The sequence below is a fragment of the Mastomys coucha genome, unplaced genomic scaffold (genome assembly GCF_008632895.1).
Source record: "Mastomys coucha isolate ucsf_1 unplaced genomic scaffold, UCSF_Mcou_1 pScaffold13, whole genome shotgun sequence".
Taxonomy (NCBI): Eukaryota; Metazoa; Chordata; class Mammalia; order Rodentia; family Muridae; genus Mastomys; species Mastomys coucha.
This window is the reverse complement of record NW_022196895.1, coordinates 165,528-174,138: the sequence shown is the minus strand read 5'-3', so window position 1 is coordinate 174,138 and position 8,611 is coordinate 165,528. Positions and strand designations below refer to the sequence as shown.

Here is an 8,611-nt window from a genome sequence, read left to right as displayed (position 1 = left end):
AGCTGAATGGTGCCCGAGTGGGTTATGGCTCACGTGGTTACGTCTCACGGTGTCTGGTGAGGGGGCGGTAAAGTCACATACCTATCGATAGTAGCCTGGGAACAGGATGAAATCAGGCAGCAGTAGCAGTAACAGCGGTCGATGGTACTGCGCTGCAGCCCGCCCCGGCTCTCGCCCGGCCCTAGTCGCCCCGGGCCGGCCGAGCTTCCCCGGGCCTCTGACGGCGGGCGGGCAGGACGCGGCCTGCGGGACCGCACGGCCAGCGGCGGGCGGGCGGCGGGACCCCGCGGCTGTTTCCACGTGGCCGCGGGCGGGCGGCAGGACCGAGCGGCCGGCTGCGGGCGGGCGGCTGCGGGCGGGCGGCGGGACCGCGGCGGTGGCGGTGCCGCGTCTGCTCCTGCAGTGGACCGGCGGTGGACGCAAGCCGCTGTTTTTCCCGGCCAATGCACCAATGTTAGATTTGGTCCGCAGCGGCGCATCTACAAATACCAGACACAGGCAGCTCTGCGTTTTTGGAAGTCTAATTAGGAGAAGGAGGGGGAGTGAGGACCGCGGCGCGTGAAGGGAGGGAGAGGAGAGAGGGAGAGAGAGAAGAAGAGAGAGAGAGAGAGAGATGGAGGGAACTACCCACATATTTATATGTGGGGTGACATAGTAATCTAGGTAAAGGTGGGAGTTGAGCCCAATGGATTCTGGGAATATGGTCGCCGTTGCCTTGGTGACAGGTCTGTGGACCCGCCCACATATCTGCTGCAGGCAGGTTCTTGATGCTAACAACAACTAGGCACAATATGATTGGCGGAACAATATGACTTTTAAACTGATTGGTACTATATCTGCAGGTGGCCAATGCTATGTTTGCCCTGCGGTTTTCCTGAGGAGGGAGGGAGAGGTGCTTACATGCTCCATTGACCTCTTCCTTCTGGGAAAGGAGGGGTCCTCATGTTCTGGGGCCTGGTGGAATTTTCCAAAGTCCCTGAGCCGACATCTTCACTCACACCACATAACACAGCCTCCTTATAATCATGTTCCATGTGTCCAGTCAGGGATTGCAGTATACTCCCTACCATCTCAGATGACTTGGGGGCATATGTGTCCATTGAGGAAGCATGCCACTCCAAACTATGCAGAGAAAGGCAGCCACACTGGGATTCTTCCATAGGATGCTCCATACTCAGACAGGCTGGCCCAAGGTACACGCTTTATTAACCATCGTGGGGAGCATAAATTGGCATGATGGGAAAGAGGCAAACCATCTCCTGAGACACGGGGAAAGGTCACATTGTGATTGTCTCATGAATGTTCCACCATCAAAGATTATTAGCATCAGTTGGATGTCTTATCCTGTACCGCAGGCCCGTGCCGATGCTTCTCTTCAGCTCATCTTTGCTTCTGTCAGTATTGGTTTGGGCACCAATTATGTTGCATAACATTTCTGTGGAGATGAGCAAACATCTCTTCACTACAGACAGGGCACTGATGGCAGACCAAAGAAACCATCTTAGCCCATTCTTGATTGGCAACCCAGTGTTTATTGGTGTTATTTACAAGAGTACATGTGAGGGGTTAGTTACAGAAGCATGGGTGTCTCAGAGGTGTTGGACTTTACAGTCCTAATAATAAACACAACTCAGATATTTTATTTGTAAGCTGTATGCCTAGATTGGGCAGATCTAGGGATATACCAACTTAGTCCCCAGCTATAAAGCCCCTTGTTACTTGCTGTTTTCCTGTCCATGCTGTTCTGGTCCATGGCCCATTCTTCCTCCTCCTCTTCCTTCTCCTCCCCCTGCCACCTATAACCCCCTCTTCAAGCCTCTAGTCCCATCTTTCTCCCTCCACTGTCCAGCCACAGGCTCTAGACTTTTATTGACAAGTTAAATTAGGGAGACGGTCTACTCCTTCCAGGCAACCACATCATGAGAATCAGTATTTGGCATCACAATACAAGCAGTATCAGGCCAACCAACTACACAAAGGCAACTGCATCTGAAAAGCCCACCCCAGCCAGCATCTGTGATGACATGAGAGCTGTATCCTTGAAACTCCCTGCCCAACCCACACAACCTCCCGGAGATTCTTTACTGTTTATATAACCTTGAGGAAGAGTTACAGGACTCTCGTAATTTTGTGAGCTTCCTGAATCTTGTAAGATTTATGAGTGTCTCAATCTTATATGCTTCTATTTCAACCAGTCCTTGTTTAGTCCATGAGGCTGGATGTACCAGCGGGTCTTCAGGATATGCTGGACTCCAGAAGAAGTAGGCTTTAATGCCAGAGAAGGAATGGCCTTGCAAACCAGGGTGAGAACAAACAGGCAAAGAAAGTTTCTTCTTCCATGTGCTTTATATAGGTTGCCAACAGATGGTGTGGCCCAGGCCCAGGTTAAAGGTGGAGCTTCCCACTTCAAATGATCTGAATTAAAGGTTTATCTTCTCACATCAAAGATTCAGATTACAAGTAAGTCTTCCCACCTCAAATGATTTAATTAAGAAAACCACTTCAACCAGGAGTGGTGGTGCACACCTTTAATACCAGCACCGAGGAGGCAGAGGCAGACACAGATCTCTGAATTTGAGGCCAGCCTGTTCTTCAGAGCATAGCCTAGGACAGCCAAGGCTACACAGAGAAACCAGTCATGAAAAACAAAATGCAAAAACAAAACAAAACATGCTGGGTGGTAGTGGCGCATGCCTTTAATCCCAGCACTTGGGAGGCAGAGGCAGGTGGATTTCTGAGTTAGAGGCCAGCCTAGTCTACAGAGTGAGTTCCAGGACAGCCAGGGCTACACAGAGAAACCCTGTATCGAAAAAACAAAAAAAAAAACCAAAAAACAACAACAACAACAAAAACCAAACCAAAACGAAAAAACCAAAACCATCCCAAAATAATTACAAAAACAAAAAGAAATAAACAAAACATAGTCAACACAGTCTTGTGTAGGATGAAACACCTTTTGAGTGTAACTCAGGAGTGATGTGGCTCAGGAGTGGTGTAGCTGGGTCTTGAGGAAGACTGAGTCCCATTTTATGAGAAACAGACATGAGTTCCCAAGAAGGCTGTACAAGTGTGCATTCCCACCAGCAATAGAAGATCGTTCCCCTAGCTCCCAGTCTTCCCCAGCATGAGCTGTCTCTGCTGTTTCTTTCCATCTCAGTCATTTGGACTGGTGTGAGGTGGATCATCTCAGCCATTTGGACTGGTGTGAGGTGGATCATCTCAGCCATTTGGACTGGTGTGAAGTGGATCATCTCAGCCATTCCAGCTGGTGTAAGGTGGATCATCTCAGCCATTCCAACTGGTATGAGATAGAATCTCTGGGTTGTTCTGAATTGCATTTCCCTGATGGCTAAGGATGCTGAACTTTTCTATAAGTTCATTTCTCAGCCATTTGAGATTCCTCTGTTATTGATTCTGTTTAGATCTGTACTCTATTTTTCCTGACTGTACTAGAACTCAGTCTGTAGACCAGATTGGCCACAAATTCAGAGTTCCAGCTGCCTGTGCCTCCTAAGTGCTGGACTTAAAGGCATGCACCACTACTCCTGGCTGTATCCCATTTTTAAATGAGTAGCCCTCTGCCAGAAGCAAAGTTGGTAAAAAGAAAAGCTTTTTCAGCCAGGCGGTGGTGGCATACACCTTTAATCCCAGCACTTGGGAGGCAGAGGCAGGCAGATTTCTGAGTTTGAGGCCAGCCTGGTCTACAGTGTAAGTTCCAGGACAGCTAGGGCTACAAAGAGAAACTGTCTCAAAAAAAGCCTGCCCCCCCTAAATGACATCATAACGTTTTCAGGCAAATGGATGGATCTAGAAAAAAAAATCATACTGAGTTAGGTAACCCAGACACAGAAAGAAAAACATGGTACATATTCACTTGTAAGTGGACATTAACTATAAAGAATAATCATATTATAAATCCACAGACCCAGAGAGGCTACATACCAAGGAGTGGTCAAGGTGGGATGTTTGGATCTCTCTGGGAAGGGGAAACAGAATAGATTTCAAGGGTGGGAGAGAGTTCTGGGGAAGACTGGAATCGGTGGTCATTTCTGGGGTGAAGTAAAAATGTAGTACAAGGGAAACTCCCTAGACTCTACAAGAGTAACGGTAGCAAAGACTTGCAACATCTGTAACCAGGCAAGACTTCCAGTGGAACGACAGAAACACTAACCCAGCCATAACCTTCCACCTACACTTTGTCTTGCCTGCAAGATTTGCCTGAGTAAAGGTGGCACCGAACTTGTGGGAGTAGCCAACTAAAGAATGATTGGTCCACTTTGAGACCCATTTCATGTGAGGGAGCCCTTTCCTGATATTGCTGGCAACCAGAGGCTAGATAGCCCAGAGCCCTAGGAAAAAAACCAAATATGACTGGCAAAAAATAAATAAATAAATAAATAAATAAAAAATTAAAAAATCAATGAAATTATTCCTAACGATAGTCTCTGATACTCTAGTCTAGGACCTAGGGTAATCATCACTACAGAGGCCTCATCCAGCAACTGATGGTGCAGATGCAGACACACACAGCCGTACAGTAGGTAGAGCTAAGGGATCCCTTGGGAGAGGGGGAAAAGGATTGTAGTTGCCAGAGGGTTCTAGGACATCACAAGAACATGGGTCCTCAGAATCAACTAACGGGATCATAGGGGCTCCCAGAGACTGAATGATAATCAGGGAGCCTGTAGCGGTCCTCTGCATATATGTTATACACATGTAGCTTAGTGTTTTTGTGGGACTTCCAACAGTGGGAGTGGTCGTACCTCTGACTCTTTTGACTCAGTAAGCCATCTTGCTGGTCCCAATTTCTTTTCCCTAACAATGGTGGAGGTTCTCTGGCTCCTACTTCTATTGTCAACACATAGCATCTGTACAAAACAACATTAATCTTTACTACCTGATGCTCTTTGTGGCGTTTGAGACAGGGTCTTTCTATGTAGCTCTGGCTGTCCTGGAACTCACACAGGCTGGCTTGGAACTTAGATCTTTCTGCCTCTGCCTCCCAAGTTTCTAAGGTTAAAGGGTGTGCCACTACACTCAGTTACATGATCTTCATCTCTAACAGGGACGTATAAAGGATATTTTCATCCATGCCCTCCTTCTTGGAGGAAGTAGAGCTCAATTTCATCTTTAGTGGGCCTCTTTTTATCAGTCCACTAATTTTATCTTAAAATAGGTTTAGCGGTGGGTTTCTGGGTTCCAGGTCAGTCTGGTCTACAGAATGAGCTCCAGGACAGCCAGGCCTACACAGAGAAACCCTGTCTCAAAAAACAAACAAAAACTAGCCAACCACCAATCAAAAACACCACCAACAACAAAAAAAGAAAAATTTTTTTTTTTGGTTCTTTTCGAGACTGCCTCTGCCTCCCAAGTGCTGGTATTAAAGGCGTGTGCCACCAACGCCTGGCAAGAAAAGAGTTTTAAACTTGCTAAGAATGGTGTATATACTTATAATCATAGCAGTCAGAAAGTTGATACAGGAGGATCTAAAGTTTGAGGCCAGCCTGGGCTACAGAGTATGACCTTGTCATAAAAGCAAGCAAGCGCCGGGCGGTGGTGGCGCACGCCTTTAATCCCAGCACTTGGGAGGCAGAGGCAGGCAGATTTCTGAGTTCAAGGCCAGCCTGGTCTACAGAGTGAGTTCCAGGACAGCCAGGACTACACAGAGAAACCCTGTCTCGAGAAAAAAAAAAAAAGCAAGCAAGCAAACAAACAAACAAGAAAGCATTGTTAAGATGTTGAACAAAGTTAAAACCCAGAATTCCAAAGTTCCTTCTCTTCTCTCTGTGGGTCTGCATTTGCACAGTGCCACTGTTTGTCCTCATCATCTACCATGCTACTTAGTGCCTAGGATTGCCAGCTTAATGCTGAGTGCAATTACCAGCCAGTGCTCAGCCTTCCGGGAATGTCAGTTTTGATGTTTATGCAGGTTATCTTGGTGGTTTTGTATGTATTCTGTTCAAGCTCTCAGGCTGGCCTCGAACTGAGAAATCCACCTGCCTCTGCCTCCCAAGTGCTGGGATTAAAGGCATGGGCCACCACTGCCCGGCTGAAGTATTTTTCTTAGACTACTTTATTCCCAGAACTTCTTCAGTTTTTTACATAAGCATCTATTTTTCACTCTTACTTTTTCCAAACAGCAGAAAAGGCCTGCACACATCCCCCTTTGGATGTCATTTAAACTTTATGGGGGGAAAAAACCTCCCTTAACATTCAACTAGTCAATGCACAGACCTCTAAATCTGGTCTTGCTCTGTTGTGGTATCCCACTTCCTGTAGGCTCTAGAATCTCAAATGCACACAGATCTCACATCTCTGATGGTCTGATTCATTCCAAGTTCAGAAGGGTCTAAATGAAACCAGGTCAGTAGAGCTATGCCACAGCACTTAGAGGCAGGGGATAACAGCCAGGAAGAGAGAATGTATGGTGACAGTCAGACTGGGGTGGTGATGGTGATGGGTGGTCTTGGTTCTTCTCAGGCTGTAGACTTCTGGCCTACAAGAAAGTACTCAGTAGCCTCTTTTCAACAGAGGTGGAGTGGGGCTTGAGCCTAGTAGCCTAGGCCTATTGTCCCAGCTACTTAGGAACCTAAACTAAAACAAAAGGATTTGAAAACACAAGGTCAGCCCAAGCTCCCAAGTTATTTTAAGATAAGTGTGAATTAGTGAGATCCTTCTAAGGATTAAAGAGGGAAGGAAAAGGGGTGGTGATGCTGGGGCCATAGCTTAGTACTATTGAGTTTTCGAAGCATTCCTGAGGCTACAGTCATAGATTTAATCCCCAGGAACCTCCCACTCCCCAAACAACAACAAAAGTAAAAAGAAGTAATATTTAGCTGTCTTAAAGGATAACATTTCAGTAAAGAGACACCAGCAATTATCGTGGAAATGGAGAGAATAAAGACTATCTACATGAGTTGTGATGTTGGAAAATGTAAGGCATTTCTATGGGTCAGCCTGTAGTTAGCTATTGTACTACAAAGGGATTATCTCACAGCTTTAAAAACTGACCTGCAGATCTTAAAAGAGGTGTGATTGTGCTGGGACTAAAAAAAAGTCCCAGTACTTTGGAAGTTGGAGCAGGAAGATTAGGGGTTCAAGGTCTGTCTTGAGTACAGACTGCTGGGATTAAAGGGATGAACCAAAACATCTTGTAAGTGATCGGGTTTTATTCTGTCTGTTTGAGACAGTTTCTCTGTGTGGCCCTGGCTGTCCTGGACTCACTTGGTAGACCAGCCTGGCCTAGAACTCACAGAGACCCACCTGCTTCTGCTTCCTGAGTGCTGGGATTAAAGGCATGGTCCATCTTGCCCAGGTGTTACTCTGCCTTTTTTGTAAATTTTTTTTTTTTTTGGTTTTTCGAGACAGGGTTTCTCTGTGTAGCCCTGGCTGTCCTGGAACACACTCTGTAGACCAGGCTGGCCTCGAACTCAGAAATCTGCCTTGCCTCTGCCTCCCAAGTGCTGGGATTAAAGGCGTGTGCCACCACTGCCCGGCGTTTTTTGTAATTTTTTACTGTAGTAGTTTGGGTTGGCCAAAATTTGGTAAACAGCAGGATTCTGTTACAATGCCTCCTCCCACCCCAGCCCCTAGGCACCTTTTAGGCAACCGCTGTAACCCTGAGCTACATCCCCTGTTCTACAGGTACTCTTGTCACACACAATACATACCTTCTGAAATTGTACTACTGTGTTCTAGGCATTTCCTTCACAGCAACTTTTCACTAGAGATTTCCTGATGGCCAGTCGTGAGATCATTAGTCCAATTTTTGTTTGTTTGTTTCGTTTTGCATAGTGACTTAGTTTTAAGAACGAAAGTCCCTGTCTTTCAGAGGACCAGATTCTCTTGAGGAGGGATTAGAGTTAAGAGGAGGTATTAGACTTATGCAAAAATCTCACGATTGAAACAGAAACTCTCCATTATTAGCAGGCTCTAAAAAAAAAAGTCCTGGCTTCTACCAAACCATTTTACTCTCCTCTGCCTAGGACTTGTAGTTATTTGTTTGGATGTTGGGGTAAACAAGTTCTCCCGAGAAGGCAGGCTAGGAAGAGCCAAAGTACACTGCAGCCCTAGCGGCGGTTTCCAGAACCGCTCTTGAAGCCCGGGAACTCCGCAGGGATTAGCGCCTTCCACGCGCCTCTGGCAGAGACCGAACCCCCAAACTCTGGGACTGAGGTCAGGGTCAGGAGTCATCCTAGAAGGTATTTAAAGACACATCGCACGGCAATGTTGTAGGGTAAGGACACGCCGAGCGCACGCGCGGAGGATGCAGCTTCCGGTCCTGCCCCACCCCTTAGCTCCTCCCAGGGACCCGCCTCAACAGGGCGTCCTCCTCCGATACGCCCCGCCCCCACGTCCCGGCCCCGCCCCCACGGCTCCGCCCCGACCCCCGTTCTATTTAATTGTTGGATTGTCACCTCTGCAATCCCACGGACGGCCAGCAGGGGGCAGAGGGTTCGAGCCTGCAACTTTTCCTAGCGAGGCAGGCGGTCGGCGTGGGGGAGGGGAGGGCGGGGCTCGCGGCCGCAGTCGGCTCGGCTGCCTTGCGCTGCTTTCTGTTCGCGTCGGCGGAGAGGCCGCGGCGACCGCATCAGAGCTGACGTGGGCGCGA

The 8,611-nt window shown here is 47.7% G+C and overlaps 2 protein-coding genes across 2 annotated transcripts in view; one reads left to right on the top strand and one right to left on the bottom strand.

The window, feature by feature from the left end:
- Positions 1-1,181: 1,181 nt before the first annotated feature.
- LOC116086791 (myb-related transcription factor, partner of profilin-like) overlaps positions 1,182-8,611 on the bottom strand; it is a 7,618-nt gene continuing 188 nt past the window's right edge. Inside the window, exons 1-2 of the mRNA XM_031364849.1 lie at positions 8,418-8,611; positions 1,182-1,435 (exon numbers count right to left, since the gene is read on the bottom strand). The exon at positions 8,418-8,611 is cut by the window's right edge and continues 188 nt beyond it. Of these exons, the coding sequence (XP_031220709.1) occupies positions 1,311-1,435; positions 8,418-8,611 (319 nt within the window). The 3' untranslated portion in view covers positions 1,182-1,310. The remainder of the gene's footprint in view (positions 1,436-8,417) is intronic.
- LOC116087778 (cAMP-responsive element modulator-like) overlaps positions 8,490-8,611 on the top strand; it is a 73,652-nt gene continuing 73,530 nt past the window's right edge. Inside the window, exon 1 of the mRNA XM_031366352.1 lies at positions 8,490-8,611. This exon is cut by the window's right edge and continues 112 nt beyond it. The gene's annotated coding sequence lies outside the window, so the exon portion shown is untranslated.